The sequence below is a fragment of the Siniperca chuatsi genome, linkage group LG21 (genome assembly GCF_020085105.1).
Source record: "Siniperca chuatsi isolate FFG_IHB_CAS linkage group LG21, ASM2008510v1, whole genome shotgun sequence".
NCBI lineage: Eukaryota > Metazoa > Chordata > Actinopteri > Centrarchiformes > Sinipercidae > Siniperca > Siniperca chuatsi.
The window spans coordinates 14,085,419-14,107,242 of NC_058062.1; the positions used below are offsets into that span (position 1 = coordinate 14,085,419).

Consider the following 21,824-nt stretch of genomic DNA (forward strand, 5'->3'; position numbering starts at 1 on the left):
CTAAGCTAACTCAAATTCTCCACTCAAATAGTGCGTGTCTTTGTGTTTGTGTGTGTGTGTGTGCTGATGACCAGGCAAATGTGACAAACCACTGAATGCAGCTGGTTACTGTTAAAGCATCACACTAATTAACCGGCTTATCTCACAGCCTACAAGAGGTTAATGCATCAAAACGCCCACACACTGACTACATTGAACATACACACACACACACACACACACACACACACACACGCACACACATGTACATGCATGGTTACCCAGCTTACTCAACACTTGAGGTTCAAAAACATGCAAACAACCCACATCATTTGCTAAGCAACATCGCAGTGTGAAGCTGAGAGATCGAGCATTTCATTAAGTGGGTTTGTTTACATGGATGTAAATGAGAGCAAAAGAAAAACAGTGAGAACTTACATACATGGTAGAAAGCCGTGCTAAGACTATTGACATTACAACAGTATCAGCTATAGCAAGACGACACAAAGATCTTTAAAAGGACTGAATAAAGGAGAAGGAGGAGAGATGTCAGCAGAGAATGAAAGAGGAGCGGGGGGTCAGATAAAGAGGCTGTGTAAGATGAGCAATCCTCAGCCACATTAGAGCAGCTTAAAAACCAAATTAATCTTAAAGACCTGCGGAAGGAGTCAGTAGTGCCCAGAGCCTAAAGAGGAGCCGCTGGGCCTGGCCCTCTCCAGCTGCCTGGCTGCAAGAAGAAAGCTGCATGAGAAACAGATGTTGTGAACGCCTGACAACTGAACACTCTTGCTCTGTGTGTGTGTGAGACAATAAAATGTAGAAAAGAGACAGGGGAGAAAAACGCAGCACATAAAGTTTGACAGCAGACATTATCTTCGCCTCGGATGTTTCTCTGTGTCTGATTTCCCTGGCTTTACAATAATGAGAACAAAAGTTATTTCTGGAAAAAGCAAATTACAACTACTAATACTCAATGAAAATACCCATCTGTTAAAGGTAAATAAGCTTTAATTTAAATCATCTGAGTACAACTCCTAACTCCGACCCTACTGCCAGACAAGAATGTCAATCTGCATATGGTAACTATATGGTAAATAGTCAAAGGTATGGTTAGGGTTAGATTAGGTTAGCCAAAACATTTGGTTATGGTTGTTAAGGGCATCCACCATCCCAACCTACACATCCTTACTTTCTGCCTCACCTCATAAAGGGCACACTACTGGTGCAGGTGGAGAAATGATTTAGATTCCCAGATGCAGAAGTTATCAGTGGCTATCATCCCTTTCTTCATTATATACTGCAAGTTCTGAAGTGTAATGTAACCTTTTGAAATAAATAACTGGTTTCAAAAACATTACCAAGAAAAAGTAGTGACTAACCCCAACACGGATGTCAAAACACTGGAAAATGTTGCTCACCACTGTTAGGCAACGTTTAACTGTTTCTCTGTCTATCAAACCAAGTGCAGACAGATTTCTAACTGCCTCATACATCTTACAGTTTTTACATCTGCTTTTACTTGTTTGTTCTCTTTCTCCCTGCACACATACATCTGCAAATATGGAAACCTGGTCAGACAGTGGTCTTACCTACATGTTCACACGCACAAATATAAGATGACCACTGAAGTGAGGAACACACAAAGAGAATCATAAAACACATACCAGATGAATAGATATTTGAAAGAATATACATACTGGATGTACCCCCCCACCCCATCTCTGCCCACTCCTAAACAAACCACACCTGCCCTCTACAGATTGTCACTGATTTCAGCAGCCAGGTCAGACAAATTGCTTGGCATCCTGAGCTGCTCTGTCCCCCGCCAGCTGATTGGTCTAGTGTGCTTGTGTGACATGAGTGGACTCGGTGGGACGATTGTGAGGCTACTCTGACGCCAGCACTGCAGGGGTTGCTGAAAACCTGCCAAGCACCATTCAACCAGAAAAGCTGATGAAGCCACAAAGTCTACATAACCTATCAGCAAGTGAAAAGATAGATGTGACAACTCAGCTGAAGCTTTTTATAATGTGCAAGATGGAGGTCAGAAAGAATCATGGACTACAGGACGAGGATGTTAATGAGAATGTGAAAAGATTTGACGTTTCATCACATTTAAAGTCTCTTTATATCCTTCAAGGCTTTTTGACTTGTCACGGTAAAAATCATTAGGGAAGTGTTAAGTGGTGAGTGGTCAGGAGTGAATGAGCTACTTTCCGATTGTATGTGCGGGCAGAGCAGGCTGTTCTCATTCACTTTTCATAGTTATACCTACGAAAAGTAATGCACTATAATTTGTATATAACCCACGTAATCAGGAGCCACGAGGCAGTTACATTTATCATTAGGTGGCGACCTATAGTGGCCTCAGTAATTATGATGGGAGCAAAGGAGGAAGTCAGATGAGGAAGACCTCGGTTTGTGTCCCATGTGAACTCAAACATCAGTGTTAACTTATTTAAAGTTACGCTTACTTATTTTGAGTTAAGTTACGTACGTAAGTTACGTAACCTACGTAAGTTAAGTCACGTGATTTTTTTCACGTGACTTACGTGTTTACGTCACGTGACTTCTACTGACTTCCTGTTACTAACATATCTTACTAATTTTAACCGTAACTGTGAGCTTTTCCTAAACCTATCCAAGTAGTTTTGGTGGCTAAACCTAACCAGACTACCAACGTTTCACAACGTTAACCATGACGATGAAGGTTCGGTACGTCTGTTGCTGGTTGCTGGAAATTTGTAGGATTATGCACGAAAAATGGTGCATTACTTTTTGTAAGATATCTACGAACCGTTGTATGAGGATACGTTGGGCAGAGTGTGGGTTTGCAGTCACCACCTTCTGTGTAATATGCCCACAGAGTGAGCGGCTACAGCTGCGGCTTGGCTCGCTGCTCTCAGATTTTCCACTACCAGCCCTGCATGAACTCCGTAACCCCCACAGCTTCCTTCTCTTTGCAGTTTGTGTGAGTATGTATATGAGTGTGTGTGTGTGTGTGTGAGCAGCAGCTGTGCGAATAGCTGTCTATAGTAACATGCTTCATCTGTGCATTCCCTCGTGGGAGCGCTTTAGGGAAACATACAAGTAACTACCAAATAAGTACCCTTTCCCCTAAAGGTCTAAGATAATGAAAAAGCTGTCAGTGCCAAGCCATCATGATGAATTCAGGAGGGGATTTTGTATGCCTGTGCAGTACATGCCATGTCTGCATACATTTACACGCATATGTACATTTACAGTGTGTTTATGTGCATGCATGTGTATGTAATCATGCCATATTTATCCATCAACTGATATGTTCGGGTTCTTAACAATGGGACTTGTTTGGATCAGGATGGATCTCCATGTGATTTGGCTTTTTTCCATAATGTGAGCCCATTATGAGCCCATTATTATTACTATTCATGATTAGAACTGGTTGTGTGAACTTCAGGGACAACTCAATCTGTGAAGCAGTTTTTATTGTCAGTTGGTCCACAGATGGTTGTTATGTAGTCACAAGTTTATGGGATTGTGATCTCAGCGTATGGATCTAAAAATCTCTATGGTTGAAGAAGATTAAACGGCAGATCTTGCCATCTTGTTTATGAAGCTTCATTTCCACCAGCACTTTACATGATTGCATGTAAATCAATAATAACATCATCAATCTGATCAATAACCAGAGCAGGGACAGGCTTTACCAAACATTAGATGGTTTCAGTCCTAATAGGATTCCCCATCTACAGAGAGAGGATCCATGGAGGAATGTCAGTCATAACCCAACTGGGGCTCAGTAGATATGATGAGGCCATTCAATGGACTTGTGGTAATGAAACAGCCTGTAGATGATAAAAACCAAGCAACCTCTTGGGTGTTGCAGCGAAGAGCCTCCACAGCCAACCCCACTGGCTTTATAGACGCTAAGAGCTCAAGCTTGTCAAAACTGATCACAGATGAGGATGTATCCTGATTCCCTATGGAGCTTAAGGATGAGCAGGTGTACCCTGTATATATGTTCAAGCACATATGTTTACATGTAATGAACCCTGTGCGTCGATATAACAGCTCTCGGCACAACTGGGGCATGTACACAACAAACAGGGCGATCAAAGTCAATTTCTGCTATTCTTGCAATGCATAAAACATTTTGAACTGTGGCACTATCAACAAAATCACAGCGAGGGGGGTGGAAACAGGCTTGTCAAACAGTGCGTGATGGAGAAATTAATTCTTTCTTTGCATATCTGAGGCTTACACCTCCTTCCTCATTCCCTCAACCCTCCATCTGACAAATCCAATTAGCATTACATGAACATTCTGTATACACAACACAACCTTGATCTTGGCAGGAGATGGGTAGGATGGGCATCAGGGACTTGAGCCAGACAGACACGAAGGCCTGGCATGGAGGGTCTCCACTTGGCCTGTAACATGGCTCCAGCTGGAAGACCCAGTTCCTTGACAGTTTGGCAGTGATCACCACTCCCCTACCCTCTGGTCTATCTTGCTTCTCATCTGTCTTCCAACACCAGCCCTCTCTCTCTCTCTTCACATACCACTTCATTTCCCTCCTTCCTCTACAGCCTTTGACTCTTTTACTCACAGTCATCTGATATCCCCATTTTTACTTCAAATTGAATTTATTTCATATACATTTTCATTGGCTAAGGGAAAGATTTTCTCACAGTGACACCACTAAAATGTCTCTACTTTTTACTCTTAGTAGTCAGTAGGTAGTCAAAACATTATTAGTGTAGATACCTGCAATTTTGCATGAATGGACCTCTTGAAAATGATTTACAATATCCACAACTGAGGAACTATATTTGTACATGTTTGATTGTCGGATAAAAATTCTTGAGAGGGAATGGATCATAAATGTTTGGCTAGCACAAAAATCAGAGGAGATAATTTTTTGTGCGGGTAAAACAAGCCGTTGTGACATAAGACACAAATTGCAGTTTGAAAAACTAAACTAGCATCTTCTATCTCGTTGTGGCCACCCACTTTAAATCACCAAACGCAATCACAGAGTTAGTCAGACAGATAAAATGAAGCTCCAAAATTTTTTCCCAGAGCTGCATAGAGAAAACATCGTGTGGAGGTGTCTGGCAAGCTGTCAGCTCGTGCAGTCTCCTGGCCCATGCAAGTGTACAGATTTGCATTCGGCTCAAAGGAGGCCTGAAACATCAAAGCCTCTTTGAAGCACCACTTGATGCTGCACAATGGGACAGGTGAAGAAAAACAATGCAGCACAGCAACTTTTTGAACTACTGTACCCAGAATGCACCACAGTTCCGAAAATAAAAGTGGGACACATCAATGCCAGGGTAGAAACAACAAAAGTAGCGCTTTAACAAAAGTAGAACAAAGGTTATTTTTCTACATTGTTTCACTCAGAAAACTGATATTTCTGTATTTCCGCTCTGAGGACTTTTGTATAATAGCTGTAAACGCTGGAGACAGATGACTGTGACAGTCAAAGCAAGGACTTATGACAGGCTAAATAAAGAGCTGCAGGAATCCGTAGCATATAATTCAGAAACTGACATGTAATTACTGTCAAAACTGTTTCTGACAGCAACTGAGAAAGACTGCTTTACTTACTTATATCTATAAAGATAATTTTTTTGGGCTTTTTGCCTTTATTTGACAGGAAATGAGCTGAAGAGAGACAGGAAAAGTAGATTTTTCTTTTACATTTTCAAGTTTATGGGACAGAGTGTTATATATCCTCTCCCTGCTAAGTTTACAACATAATTTAAGTTTTAAAATGAAACTCATAGCATGTGTAATTTAATCATTTACCTTCTAGATTCTCTAACTCTGAACCTGAGACTTCAATCTTCCAATCAGCTAAAAGTATAATGAAAAATAGACAAACTATTCATGTACTCAGAAATACAATTCAGAACATCAACCAATTAAAGTCTAAAGACACTTTTGATAAGCGTATGCTTTAAGTTTAGTATTTTTAATAAGTTGCAATGATATCAATATATATCATTTATCATGCAGACATTTCACATGTTGACATGACCTTCACTCCTAAGGGACTCATTATCTGTGTTCTGCTTGACAAATCAGAATGAAACCTACATATGTACGCATAAAAAGACATTGCATGACTGCTGATGATGTATGACTTTCTCCTGACAGCGTTGTTACCACATGATGCTCAGAACAACAGCCCATGGTCTGACCACTCCTGACAACGCTCCTCTCCTTCTTTGACCCCATCCTGCCATCACATTCGCACTCATACATACTGCTCATGCATGCGCACATATTGTCCGATTGTCCATGTTGCCTAGAAGCAGCCCCTGAATGCCTAGTCCAGTCTAATAGCCACTCAAAAATACTTATGCAGACACACACATACAGAGGGTAATCTCCGTTCTTGTCAGATATGACAGTGCCATCGTGCCTGCTGGGTGCTGTTGTTGACGTGAAATGTTTGCATGTGTGAAAGCTATAATAGATGCTCAGATTGCCATTGGTTGGACCATATTCTCTGAGGCTAATTTAGTAAACAATGCCTCGTGTTCTAAAATTCAGCCACTGACCTTGAAATCAAATGCCAAGTTAGGACACGGAAAAATTACAACTCTGAACTGTTGCTGCTGTTTTTGTATATATTATAAGGGATAAAGTGCCACTGCATTCAGGTAAAAAGGAGCTGTAAAAGGGATATGAACAACAAACACTAAGTGAATAAACTTTGAATAAACTTTGCAACCTCTCAATAAATCTAACACTGACAGTGAAAAGATATTCAGTAGCAACATTTCATCATTCATTTCCAAGCTGATGTTGAACTCACAGGCCAGAACTCCTTATCGTCCCACTAATGTGACTTTGGCTGGTATGGTAATGGTATTGGTGCACTTCAAATAAAGAATCATCACAAACTATACCTGTGCAGGTTGTCAAGATATGACACTTAGAGCTTTCATGAGCATCAGTCACCAGTTCTGCAAGCAAACATAAACAAACACCCTCTTTGTCTGTCTCTACCTCTTTTCCTCTGTCTCCATCTCTCTCTCCCAGAATCTAACACTCTCCACTGAGGCTCTCATGTAGAAAACCGTTCTGCATTTCATAGCAATCAAACCAGGCTCCTGAGTGATTGCTTCTGATCGCAGCCCAGTTGGCCTGGACACTGTTTATCTGTGAAGGCATGGGAATTCATCGGGCAAAACTCAGACAGCTGAGAAGGAGGGCATTTCTTTTTCATGTGCAATGCGCCTTTGCCAGCATATATGCCTCCCCAAAGACGTCTTCACGATGGCTCAATGCTCATTTTAATTAACACATAAGCCTGTTGATGTTAATTAAAAAGCAGACAGAAAAAGATCACACAGCGGGGAGAACTATGTATCTGAACCAGAAGATGCAGCGGCAGTGCTTTGCACTTATTAAGATGAGATTTTCTGTAGCCCTCTTGAAACATATGCATTACAAGTGGGCGCATCAAACCAAGTGTATCAAACAGATTTTTGATGTTAGTTATTTTAGGGGAAAATGCAGATTTGTTGAAATCTGAGAAACGTGTTTAAAGCAGAGAAACTACTTTCAGAAGTTTTAACATGGGCACTCTAACAATGATAATATCTGCAATATCCAGATGATGGGCTAATATGTAAATGTTTTCTATCTGTGCTATCATGCAGTCAGTTGTGGTACTTACTTCATGGGCTTGAACAGCGCTTGTCCATAGTTCTGGAAAGTCATGATCAACTTCAGCTGGGTGCCTCCTGATTTCATGGCTGGGAGGAAAACAATCAAGATGTCAGATCAGTATTTGAAGCATAAACACACACATATATAAACATAAACACACAAAAATACACTTGCACATATGCACAGCTGTTTCATTATTTGCTGATTTTTAGAACGCAATTTTCCATGAATGCGTAATAGAGCTATCACATCTGCTGGCCAATTTGCCAGACAGTGTACAATCAAAGTGCAATTGTGTCAGTTAGAAGCTGGGTGTGGCTGAGAGCTAGAAGTGGCATGAAAAACATCTGCTGAAAACTAGTTCTGGGTTTGATGGAGGGATGAACATGGAAATGGATAATTTGTCTATGTGTTCTTGCAACATGCGTCTTTAGAACAACACGTGTCACTTTGACAAAGACAAAAAACGCACAGTGATTGACTGAAAAAGGTCCCCTCACTTTTCCACTGAAGCTACAATTCAGCAGTGTATTATTATAGTGCAATTAGTCTGTTACCGAATCAAACCAAAAATGAATTGACCCCAACTGTGTGTTCCCATCCATGTGCATATATGTGCACATGCTACACAACAAATCTGATTCTGACCAGATGTTTCTCTGTAAGCCTCCATGGATTGTACTCATTGTCAGCGATTGCTTGTGAACGCTAGACTCTCCACAACCACTTCTCCTCTCACTCCCACCAAACTGACCTCCTGTACCCTGGGAGAGGAGCCAGAGCACATGTCTCTGACTATCAGTAATGCCCACGGTGTCTCCCAGAGGCTGATGGAAACTCACTGTGAGCTTCTTGCCTGCCTCCGACTCAAACAAAGGGACCGCCAGGCCTGTCTAAATGCCTTGTGTTTCTGTCATAATGGACAGGCTTTCGGGGGATTTGCCCATTTATTACAGCGCATTAACTTGAGCATATTACACAACACAGCACTTCTGCCTAACCCCAATATCAACATAAGCCTCCTGTAGTGGACCCACTTACTGACTGGCTTGCTGGCTGAGTAGCCACCTGCACTCTACCCGATGCACAAACTGTCTTTTGTCTTTATTGACTCTTGCTGTTTCTCTAAGACCTCTCTCAGTTTGTTCATCTTTCTTGTTTGTGTGTATATGTCATCCTTTTATTAGTATTCTCCTTCTGTTATGATCTGTCTGTCTCACTTTGTCTCACTCACCGCTGGCAAGGCTCTGCGTTTACCGTGACTCATTTTCAAAAGCTTTTGTATTTTATATCCACTGTACAAAGTACAACCTACATAACCTCAGGTCAGCGCCTTTTCTTTACGACAGAGGATGGATATTGAGTAAAATCAAAGCCAAAGAATACACTGAGAGCATTAGGCCAACACATGTGCCAGATTTGCTGCAGCCAGGTCAAGTGGATAGTACCCCAGAGTAATCTTTAAACTTGGTACAGCTATACAGCAAGCCTAAAACCTTTGAGAGATTGCAAATGACTGAACTACGTTTTAATGCTGGGACCTTGAATCCATAAGCCACAATCCTTGAGGGACTGACCTCAATTCTCTGCTCTGGACATTTATAAAATTTTGTTTCTAATTGAAAACTACAAAAGGTAATCCCCTGTGAAAAAAACCCAGCAAAGCTCAGCTGATTGTTTCTCTGGATTGTATCTGTGCTGACATGCAATAAAACATGACTTTAAACAACAGTAAACTTCAACAAGACATTCTTTTGATTCTCCTGAAGGCCATCTTTCTCAGCATCTGTGTGCGAATGTATGTGTCTCTGTTGATCTTACCATCCATCTCTTGCTCTTGTTTCTCCAATCGTCCACAAATGAATCGATGTCCCTGTCGTCGTTTCTAAACCTTCATGTTGTCTGGTCTTTCAGAAAGCTCCGGGCCTCGCCCACCACCATCAGACTCCCCTCCCATCCCAATGCCGTGATGATAAATCTACCCTGCTCTCACCTGTGCCACCGAACGCTACTTTACGTATGATTTATGAGTATAGCTGAAGACTGAACAAAAGGCCACATGCAGTCTGCCCCAACAGAGAGACAGACACAGAGAAGGGAAAAAGAGAGGGAAGCAATATTGCACAGAAAATGCTGAACAGGGAAACTTTCTAATGCTGTCTCTTTTTTGTAATTGTAGTGAGACAGAAAAGTGGTAAGTGCGTGCACCAATTACGGGGCACACAAGCTGTAATGCATGCTTCCAGGCACACACATACACAAACACACACACACACACTGAACTGGGTTTTCTATTCAGCAGACAGACAGTGCTTTTATACATGTGTCTAGGCACAGATTGACGGTTTATATATTATAAACACAGGGGCCAAAAAGCCCCACATACAAACTACTAAAGTGTAGGCTGAGATGTGTCGCATGAATGATTGTGAACTGTCTGTGAGAGATGGATGGTCTAATAACAATGAGACCATGGAGACAGCGTCAGTAAGAAGTACAATGACTCTTTTTGAACACAGACACTGATCCACAAAGAGACAGAGACAACAACAGTTTGTAGTCCAGTTTGTATGAAGCCACTATAGCAAAAATGATAATCCAAATAATTTGCATATTGTGGCTGTGATTATTAATCAGTTATTTGTCTCACTGAGACAACATCTCTTTCACAAAGGAGATTTGGCCAAGATGACGTCAGTATAATGAGTCAATAAAGTGCATTTATAGGGTATAATTTACAGTGAAAACAGTATTTCTCAAAGCAGCGACTGCAAGTTCACTTCCTTTTGCACTGACTGCACTTATTTATCATCCGGTTTAAAAGCAAAGTACCAAGTCTACACATGAGAGACAGTAATGGATATTTAGGAATGAAAAGTAATGTTTAGACATTCAGACTCGACAGAGAGAAATTCTTCTCCATTTTTCTTGCCATTAAGTTTGCCTGAAGATGTTTAGTAGCCATGTAAAGTTTTTTCAGGCATCTACGGATCTTATTCATCCTTACTTTCAATGCAGTAACACTGTGCACGTTCTCTTTCAACGGTTGCGATTGGTCAGGTAAAATTTAGTGCTGTATATCCTGCATTGGGACCTTTAGGGGATTTATCAATGATGAAGTCATTCAGCAGCTGTGACACATATCTTAACAAACATGCTGGCCGAGGCACACCCGTTCTCTCACACACCAGCACACCCACGTTTTTTGGTAAACATAAATTGTTAGAATCTATATCCAGCTCCCAAGAGAAAAGGCAGCTGAAAACAGATTTTTAAACTTGCACACATAAGCAGAAATGCAGATAAAGGGCCAGATGTGTGTATGATTGTGGCCTCTTTCTCAAACACATGCCCACACAGTCATACTGTGCACACAGGAACCCACATATTGTGATTCATTGTACACTCAGTCATGTGCACACACCTCACTCTAGGGTTCAACCGGTTTGGGTTTCTGAAGGCTGATACTGCTTCCAAGACTTAATAGAGTCTTATTTTTTAATATAAATACTTTTTATTTTATTTTCCCAACAGAATTTTGCTCTTGCCAGGGTGGAAGTTGCATTATATCACATGACAGAGACACATATTACTGTAATGAAAATATTGTTATTTAGGCTAACAGTTCTTTAAGCTAGTTCGACCCACAATCAACCAGTTCTGTGGATAAAATATATATATATAACATTTTATTGGCAGACTCTTCTTAAGTTTTAGTGGTAAGGAACAAACCCCCATCATGTTGGTGCTGGACAACATAAGGCCAATACTTGATAGATAACAAAGGATCAATATTGGCCCAATACTTCAGCCTAACCTATGATATGCAGTATATTCAACCAACTCCTACACTTCTCTCTCTCTCTCTCTCTCTCTCTCTCTCTCTCTCTCTCTCTCTCTCTCTCTCTCTCACACACACACACACACACACCTTGGTAATATAGCTGTCCCTGACTGACTCACCCACGCTGGTGACCCTCTGTGTGACCAGGTCCTTCAGCAAGGCGTCCAGCACAGGACTGTGTCTGGAGTACAGCTCGTAGCGGTTGATGCCGATGTGGAAACGTAACCAGTTGGGATAAGATTCTGCCGTCACCTCTCCCGTTGGCGAGAACTCCTCCTCCTCTTCGTTCCCATCCTCATTGTGCCTGAAAAGGGGGGAGAGGAGAGGAGAGGAGAGGAGAGGAGAGGAGAGGAGGTTTAACAAGAAGTTGTTGTGCAAGCAGATTCCTGTTAAGATTATTTTTGGTCAAAGTAATTGATGATTACAGTATTTGTTGCAGTCTCTTAACTGTATCAGAGAAATTGATGCTGAAGAGTTTGGCACAGAGCACTTAATTCTAATTAAACGTATTGTAAAATGTATTTGTTACTATGAGGTTATTTATGAGGTTAAAATGCAGTTTTATTGATTAGTTTTAGTATTATTATTAAAGAATATTTAAAAAATCCAGCAAGATGGTGACTCATAAACTGCGTGCCTAAGAAGGTAAGATGGCATGACAATAGGAGAGATGGGTGGATGCAGCAGATGCATGAGTGGATATTATAATCGAGGCAGAGATGAGACAAAAACTGACTGGATGGATGGAGGGACCTGTCTGCTGGATGATAGATAGATAGCTGGATCCATCTATTGATAGATATGTATAGGTGGATGTCTCATGATTTGTAGGCCTGCATGGACATTAGGCAGTATGAACTGGATTCAAATTTGAACAAGATTAGAAAGCATAAAAGCTAATTGAATTGAACTACTTCAATCTAAATATCAGATTACTTATATTTCTTTATGGAGCAAACATGTAGCCTAATAGGCCTATCACCTACTTTTAGTCCCTTACTTGCATCCCATCAGCAGTCAAATACGTTTCAAGCAGTCTGACTGTTCACTGTCCCACTTGTAACCCTTTAAGTTTAACAAATCCCCATCAGCTTACCATCCTTGGTTCCCTGTTGCTCTGGGATAAAACCTGATGTCAGTGTTGACATTAAACAAAGTGTCATCGTCCGCGAGGGGAGGAAGGTCAACCTTGTATAAAGGATGCTCAAACAGAGCAGCCAGTCGGGAGACACCGTGGGCAGGCACAGTCCGAGTCCCGCTCGCGTCTCCGATGAGCGGCTTGTGGTCCTCTGCCTTCCCCGCCGACGGTCTCATCCGCCCGAAGGACTCCGCTCTGTCCCCGGCGACGGCTGTGATCTTTTCCAGGGAATGCGATGTGAGGTTGGAGCTCGGCTCGTTGCTGAAATCCTGCAGGATTCTCAGCGTGTGCTTGTTAGGCCAGCCCGCTTCAGCCGCCGACCTGGCGCGCTGCTTCCCCCAGCCCTGCGACTCCCCGCCCGGGTGGTGAGCGCACTGACAGCCGCCGTCCCCGCTCTCCGCTCCGGCCGCTCGCTTCTCCAGTTTCGGTAACAAGTCTATCATGATGTGCATGGTGCACGCTACCAAAAACACCATGAGTATCAACACTCTGAATTTACGAAACAATATCATCTTTATCATTTTTTTTTCTTGACACAGAGTAAGCTTTAAGCGCAGCGCACCTTACGGCACCGACATTGATGTCCAACAGTGTTATGCGATGACAAAGCAGCGATGTTGGCTTTAAGATTTACTGTGATCATTGCACACATAATGCGTGTCAGCCTATATTAAGAACTCCATGATGTGCTCAGTATTTATAATTATTTAATTTTTTACAATTGTCCCAAATCTTCGCAGACAGGTGGACCGACCGACACATTGTGAGCACTGGATACTTCACTGGCAGCGGCTCAAGAAGTGCTCTTCATTCATTGCCTTGTTGAATAGGATACAGTGTCAGGAGGACGGACCACTAAATAAATCGTTAAGAAGAGGTAACGGGGGGGAGGAGAGGGGTGTCCTGTTAAAAGCACCGATATTCTTCCTCAAATCTGCTTCCTGTTGCTGCCAGCAAGGAGTGAGATGTCAGATGTGTCATAACTGTCTTCCTCTGGGGAAGTAACAGGAGAGACTGAAATAGTCCACAAAACACAGTCGTCCTAGTATTTAGGATTAATTGATAATTAAAAAAAAAGAATGTTAAAATTCCATAAAAAATAACAGGTGATCCGGTGAGACGCTCGGATGCTGTCCCGCTTCTTGACAAGAGTTGACTGCAAGCCTCGCTTAAGTCAAATCAGAGACTGGCTGGCAGGTGCGGGGATCCTGGTTGTCATTTGTCCCCTTTACGCTGCCTTGTCCTCCTTCCAAGTGTTCATCCAGGGTGGGTGTGTTAAATATTATGATCGAAGCCCTCTGAGCCCAGCCTCGGTGGCGTCATGAAGAAGAGATTGGCTGCGTCTGCACATACAAGTAACACTAGTGACATGAAAGGCGAGCTTCAGGGAGGAAAAGCTGTGGACTGGAACCCTTTGAGGCTGCAACTCCCCTGTACGCAGCCAGAGGGCGTTAGCACAACCTGAAACACTATGCCGGCTGGTTTGAAGGACAATGTGTAGCATGTCCACCTATACTGAACGCCATCCTTCAAAGTGCACAATAAGCCACTAGTTGTTAAAGTGGGCTCTGATGGATCCTTGAGAACGAGCCACCAGCAAAACGAGGAATCACTGAAATTCACTGTTACATTTATGAGAGGCTAACAGAAACACAGATGACTGTTAGGCCACTCTCCAGACGATTACATTGGTGCCAGACACAAAAGTTAGATTTGTAAGTCTGTGTCATAGGTCACTCCACAGGGAACTTGTTCTAAAGCAGGTGGTTATTGATTGTTATTTGTTTATTGATTAACTGATAATTTGTTTAACATATATAACTTGTGAGTGAAAAATGCTTTTTACAATTTTACAGAGCCCAATGAAAGGTCATTATCCAAAACCCAAATGTAAATGATATAACACAGAAAAAAACAGCAGATTATCACATTTGAGAAGCTGAAATCAGAAAATGTTTGACATTTTTGCAAACAATCAATACAACTCAGTTTACTTTATGTATAGATTAATAGATCTCTGTAGCACAACACTACAATACATAAATAGATAGATACATAAATAAAGGAAACATTCAGAAGTGTGTACTATGAATACAATTACTGAGAATGTGAGAATATGCCAGAAAAAAACCTAATATTCGGACTGGTAGTTATTAAGCCTCACAGCAACACATCCTGAGATACTATCTTCTTATCTTTCTCCTCATTTTCTTCTTATACATTCAGGAGACACAGAGCAACATGGAGTTATGTTTTATTCAGTTGTCTGTTAGCTCTGGTTTGGTCTTCACCAGCTCCGAAGAAAAATTTTTGGGGCTTGAATTTCTTCACCATGCAGATGTAGTACAGTTACAGCTTGTCTGTGCTTGTTTGCTGAAAATGGCCGTCTACTGTGTTATTTGGGGGGCTTATGAGAGCTGTGAGCATTGTGAGCATAACACATAAATATGATCTATGTGAAGCCTATTAATTCTGAGAAGGTTTGGCACTCAAGTTAATTTCATATATATATTTAAAAAATATGTTAAAAATGTATTTACATATTTAAATACAAATTTAAATGTATCAGGAGGACATTGATCTATAATATGGCGCTGACTGTAAATACTCCATCACACATCTGTAAATGTGTCTGTGTGTGTGTTTTAAGTATGTGTCTCTAGGAATCTTGGCTCATGCTATGCTGTCCCCTTAAACTTTATGTAACATTAACAATTTTCAAAACTGGATTAATTCAATTCTAATCATAGGGTTTCTAATTAGGTTATTTACTGTCCACAAACATTAATCCTCTTCCGCAGACATTTTGCAGTCAAAACACACCTACCTGCCTTCTCAGAGGCTATTATTTCTATTTGCTGATGAAGTGAAACACACCTTTCATTTAAACTGCAGGGGGACAAAACACTTGCAGCAATTTCTGCAGCCGGCACTTATAGCTGGGCTGGACTAGATTTCTCTGAAACTTCACAGGATTAAGTGAATAACATTTTTTAAGTGCCATGGAGTTCATTCAAGCTGCCAATTGCAGGCCTTTTGACTGCCAGACGAAAATATACAAACACACAAAATCTATTTTGTCACAAAGCAGACAGGGTATAAAATGTTCGATGGGAAGCAAGAAATGTCTTCAGTGGAATCACAAAGTCATAAAATGAACAAATTATACATATTTTTTTGGCTTGTGTGTGTGTCACCAAGTGGGCCCGATTGGAAGAGCTTCACTTGGCTTCTGCCCCTCCTCCCATGCCACTGCCAGATTTGTGCATGTAGATAAAACAGGATCTTAAAGCTAACAAGCAAACAAATTGTTCTCCCAAAGGCGAGCTTGCTGTCCAAATTCATCTTCTGCTCTAAACAAAACAAATTGGCACGCGCAGACACGTTAGAATAACTGATACTAAAAAGGTATTCTGTGAATCATATAATTTGCTTAAGCTCGCAGAGTAAAAATAAAATGATAACCACATATGAGAGATTTTGTGCATTTTACTGTAAGAGCAGTCTGAGCCTGTGAGCATGCTACAGTTGCTTTTGGCACACAACATCAATGTGTGACTGTTAAAAAAAAAGAGTAAAAATACCCAAATATGTTAATTATGAAGAAATTGTATCATTCATGCTCTTGGCAACAAAGCAATTAAGAGGACTTGTGGAAAGGGGGATTTTGAGATTGTGAGATTCAGATTGTGTGCTATTTTCATCTAAATGAATGTGCAATTATAATGTCAAGAAGATAACAAAAAAAGTAATATGCCTCCAATTTGTCCGCAGGACCTGAAGAAAGCAACAAAAATTATGTGTCTTTTTTGCTTTGGATTCATGCCATGGAGTCAGATTCATTTAAAAAGATAAAACTGCTCCAGAATGAGCCATAACTATTTTGACACACACACACACACACACACACATATATATATGTATATAAATATGTATATTTATGTGTATATATGTATATATGTATATATATGTATGTATATATATATGTATATGTATATATGCATGTATGTATGCATATGTTTTTTTTAAAAGATTAATTTTTGCCTTTATTTGACAGTGACAGCAAAAGACAGGAAAGGCAGGGGAGAGAGAAAGAATGACATGCAGCAATGGTACGCACGCTACTAGGTGAGCTACCAGGACGCCCCTATTTTCACATTTTATAAAAAACCAGGAGAGAATTGAAAATACCAGGTTGGTCTTTTTACATCCAGGAAGATTAAGTCAGGCTATTCTGTATGGGCTCTCATTAAATTTGAGTGCTGTTCAATTTTTGAGCAAATTGCTGATATTAAATTAATTGTTTAAACAATATTGGAGCAACAATTTGCAAATGTGCTGTAGATTGTGCCAAATATTTATCATAGTTATCATTTGCCAGTTATTTAACAAACTATAGCAATATAGACAGTCTTCACAGGTAACTGAAATAAACACTGGTAAAAAAAATACACCTTCATTACAGGAATAATCCGCTAATGATGGATATGAAAATATACTTCTGCATGAAAAAACACACACAAGCCTTTTGTTATAATTTTTGCAGTGACTCCATACATTGATATAAAAATAGAGTTTAGAAAGTGTGACATATTTTGATAAAAGTTAGTAACAAATTGTTTTTCACATGACATTTTTTGTGGCCAATAATAATGAAAGTAAACTATTTTTAATCTAAACTCAAGTAAATGACGTAGCAATAGTGCTTTGATGGTACAATGTGTAATTCCTAGCCACATGCTCCATACAAATAAGGGGCAGCATTTCACCTCGGCACCACCCTCCTCCTCCACCTCTCCCCACCCCCTACTCTCCCTTCCCCCCCTGCTCGCCATTCACACCTGAGACCTTGTAACACTAACGAGTCACATGACACCGGGGAGAGAAAATGGCTAATTGGGCCCAATTTGGACATTTTCACTTAGGGGTGTACTTACTTTTGTGGCCAGCGGTTTAGACATTAATGGCTGTGTGTTGAGTTATTTTGAGGGGACTGCAAATTTACACTGTTATACAAGCTGTACACTCACTACTTTACATTGTAGCAAAGTGTCATTTCTTCAGTGTTTTCACATGAAAAGATATAATAAAATATTTACAAAAATGTGAGGGGTGTACTCACTTCTGTGAGATACTGTAATGACAGAACTGTTATTTCTTCACATTTTGTTGATAATGTTAGTTCATTTTTTAAATGTTTTAAACTAAAATTCTGGCCATATCTTACACATTGTACCTTTAAGGTTACATATAACATATTTCTTGGTTCCACAGCATCGTTACGAGAGCAATTTCTCTGCATCAAATTTATTTCCTTTGCCATTGGAAGAGTTTGGTAACTTTTGACCCGAGGAAGGAAAAGTGACTAAAGATGGAGTAGTTCAGCTACATGGGGACCCAAAGTCATGCATTTTATAGATGAAGATGGTCTCATACCATTTTGATTAGCTTTGGGTATTAGAGAATGATTCACCTTGTGTTTAAAATAAGATGGGAAGGGAGGACAGGGAGAAAAACAAGCTAAAACTAAGGATAAAAAAATCAATGCATACTCTGGATTCTGCTCTGATTTGGCGATTGGAATCCACTGAAGAACATTTTTGTCTCTGCCTGTGTGTCTGAATGTTTGACCTGAGGGCTCGTCTGTTCCTCAGGTTGGAGGCACACTTTATAAAAGTTCAACTTGAGCTCCCAAACCTCACTAATGTCAAGCAAGTTTGCAGGGATCAAGCTTATATAACAATGTAGACTGGTAACTTTAGCACCAGATTAAGGTAAAATTTATTTCTGAATCAAATTAATCAAACATTCAGAATATCTCTTTGGGGAGCAATAAAAAAAGTATATACATTTTTATCACTGTGTTCCATAAAAGGCCATAAGCTCAGTCACATCAAGCCCTTTTAGGCAGTTTTATGAGCCTGATTTGTTAACAGCTAATTTCAAGCTGAGGGACAAATGGCTGTGCAAATGTCACAAGCATCAAAGTTATAATTGGAGAATAATGTGACCGAGTAATCGCAATAAAAATGTTGTTTTGACAAATGGCTTGTCGTCGGGCACTGCTGATATGGTAAAAGAATGGAGGGTGTGGCCGACAGAGAGGGAGAGAGAGCAAACGAGTGTGAGGGAGGGTGTTGAGTAATGACACATTTATTCACTTGACTGAGAACAAGCTGAAAATGGACTCCTCTGGGGACATTGTGTGAAAAGGGCCCATCATTGACTGTAGGTGTCCGTACATTAGAACAAAATAATTCAACCCACAGTACTAACTCAGAGAAATTAGTTTTTGCTCAGGCTCAGTTTTAATGAGAAATATTCTCCCTTTTTATTTTTTCTGACCCTCAAAATGACTTGTTTTCCTTCATGTAGAAACCTCTGCAGGACAAACAGTCCTACTCTATGTGTCGATTTCAATTTGTGACTTCAAATGACATTATTACATGCTTTCAGTTTCAATTACTGTACAATAGTGTCAAATGGATCATGTTGAATACGTTAATGTTATGGGCCATACTGTTTTTACTGTGATATGAATTTCAATATAAAGCATCACTCTGGCACATGGACTGTGCTAGTCTTTCATTTGGACCATTTGCCAATCACAGCACAACACAGAATTAGAGTAATGAGACTACTGGCGTCATCTACAGCAGTACGGTGGTCCCGCTGTGTTGATCTCTTTATCTCACAGACTCAAGGAGTAAAACTGAGCTTGGGGGATTTTAAATTAGGGGATGGTAGGGTGTGACCTTGGAAGTTAAGGCACAGAAGGGATGGTTATATGTGCTTTGTGTATGTATGAATGGACTATTCCTAAAGGAGACATGACAGTGTTACAGCAGCTACTGGCCCATCTATCATCAGGTGGTGAACTCTCATCTGTCCATCATCTGCTGACAAAGTAGTTGACACCTTGTTGTCACCCAAGGTTCCACTTCATACCACTATCAAAGGCCAGGTGATAGATGTCTGCCTTTTTCTTTTACTCTCAGGTGACTGTCAATATCAAATGAGCTCAGTTTCCAGGATGATAGCTGATGAAAACTTTGTCTTTTCATATGCAAAGACATACATGACATACAGTCCCAATTTTCTACGTGGAGTTTGCTTGGTTTCTTCCGTGTTTCCCTGAGTTTCCTTTCCACAGTCTGAAGAATTGTAACTCAGGTGAATTGAGGATTTAAATTGGCTGTAGGTGTAAATGTCTGTGTGTTAGCTAAGCGATAGACTGGTGACTTTGCGCTACCTTGCCTGCACCAAGGGCATGCTGGGATATGCTCAATATCCCCTATTGGTTCCCCAAATGGTAGAGAAGTAGAAATTATGTAACTTGACATAAGTGAGCAGCATAGAATGCACTAATGTTTACCAACTCTGCTGAGAGATTGCTTAAGAGCAAAAGACACCAAAAGTACAACAAAGGGAAAACATCCACAGTCTACCTTTCACTTTACGGAGCACTTCCTCACCAAGAGACATATTATGAGCTTGATTCAATATTTCCTGTGAAGGTACAAGTATAGCATACTCAACTCTATAGTGTTATTTGGGCACACAATATAAATCTCTGGCATAAGACTCTCTTCTATGTTGTAGCCTCTGTTTGTGATTTAGGCTGCTGCCTTTAAAATACCTGAAGGGATTTTCTCCACTGAGAAAAGTGAGACACTCACCTTTATGGACAGTTGAACAGGCAACACAGCTGATGACAAACATATTGGCTATTGTATATGTAGCACTTGGGACCTATCAGTAACAAGACAGTTTCGCTTGCTAATGTCCTGCTCACCTAAAACACAAATATAAAGTAAATGTAATTATTGGAGAAAGTGTGTCTAAAATGTGACTTGACCAAAAACACATTTCATGAAGTAAGTGTAGGTCAATGTTAATGATCTTATATCATATAAAAGTGTCTGCAAGACTATAAGCTGAGTTGAATATGCATTACCCTTTTCCCTGCTGGTGAGGATTAGATATTGGCCAAAGAGAAGTTGTATAAGAGAAACTGTAAAATTACTCGATTGTTAGAAACCAAACGACGGGTATGCCTCCCATGAGCTTTTTGATGCCTGCTTGAAACCATCTGTTGATGGTGGAGACTCTTGATTGAACAACTTGAACTGTCATTGTTGAGCCTAATACCTGGCTAATTACCAACTAAAGCATCATCTTTCCTCTGTTGACATCAGCTGCTAACGCACCTGGAAGAGGAGCAGAATAATGACTTAGTGGGCTGCGAATCGTCTTATTGGTTCAGATTTGTTCTCTTAGTGTGCCGGGGAGGCCAGAGATGAGCCAGTGTCAATCTATCCAGCTGTGTGTCAGGGGTCAGATTTGATCTCCTCTGGGTCTTCAGATTTAAGTGTGTGCATGTGTGTTGTAGTGGTTCCGTACAACAAAGAGTTGGTGAGTTTAGGCGGAGCAGACGACCTGTGCCCTCAATTAAGCAGCTTGCAAACAAGCAATGAACATGAGGTGAAAAGAATGTGTTTTCAATTTCCATTTGACTTACTGGTCATTACGCTTATCACAGGAACCTGTTTTAATGACTTTGCACTTAAGGACAAAGTATTCACAATGCATATTGTTAATATAGAAATAACATTTTCTGAAGATCACATTCATTGGCTCGGAAGGTTAAATTAACACCTTGTCCAAAGCTATGACAACAATGCCACAACAGTGAGAGAGGACAGGCCTGTGACCACTCACTGCAGCAGAACAGTGTTATATTTATATTTAAGGTTATTGGTGAGCTGGGTTGCAGTGGTAATATGCTGTCATATTAGCTCTCTGGATGTCAGAATGTGATGCCTCAAAGGGGGATCATGAGCTGTATCTCCTCCAGCAGGGCTGAAGCTAGAATACTGCTCAACCAAACAAAAGTAATGCGCATGAGTGAATAATGATGATATTGTTAGCGAGGTGTCACTTCCAATAATACATGTTTTGGATACTGCCTTTAGCTTGCCATACAAAAGTCTCAGAGTCACAGTCTTTTGCCTTGGTTTTGGATGCTGTGGAAATAAAATCCAGTACATGCAATAAAATGATGAATTGCTCCCTATGGCCATGTAGCAAATCGATGCCAAATCAATGTCCATTTGGGATACGGGTAATCAATGAATCAGTGCAGTATATAGTGTGCATTTGCAGAGATTGCGGGCATGGTCTAATCAAAGG

General features: G+C 40.6%; 1 protein-coding gene across 1 annotated transcript in view; it reads right to left on the minus strand.

Moving 5' to 3' along the window:
- fam20ca (FAM20C golgi associated secretory pathway kinase a) overlaps nucleotides 1–15,215 on the minus strand; it is a 37,792-nt gene extending 22,577 nt beyond the window's left edge. Inside the window, exons 1-3 of the mRNA XM_044181044.1 lie at nucleotides 12,591–15,215; nucleotides 11,614–11,798; nucleotides 7,658–7,736 (exon numbers count right to left, since the gene is read on the minus strand). Of these exons, the coding sequence (XP_044036979.1) occupies nucleotides 7,658–7,736; nucleotides 11,614–11,798; nucleotides 12,591–13,153 (827 nt within the window). The 5' untranslated portion in view covers nucleotides 13,154–15,215. The remainder of the gene's footprint in view (nucleotides 1–7,657; nucleotides 7,737–11,613; nucleotides 11,799–12,590) is intronic.
- Between the last annotated feature and the right edge of the window lie 6,609 nt (nucleotides 15,216–21,824).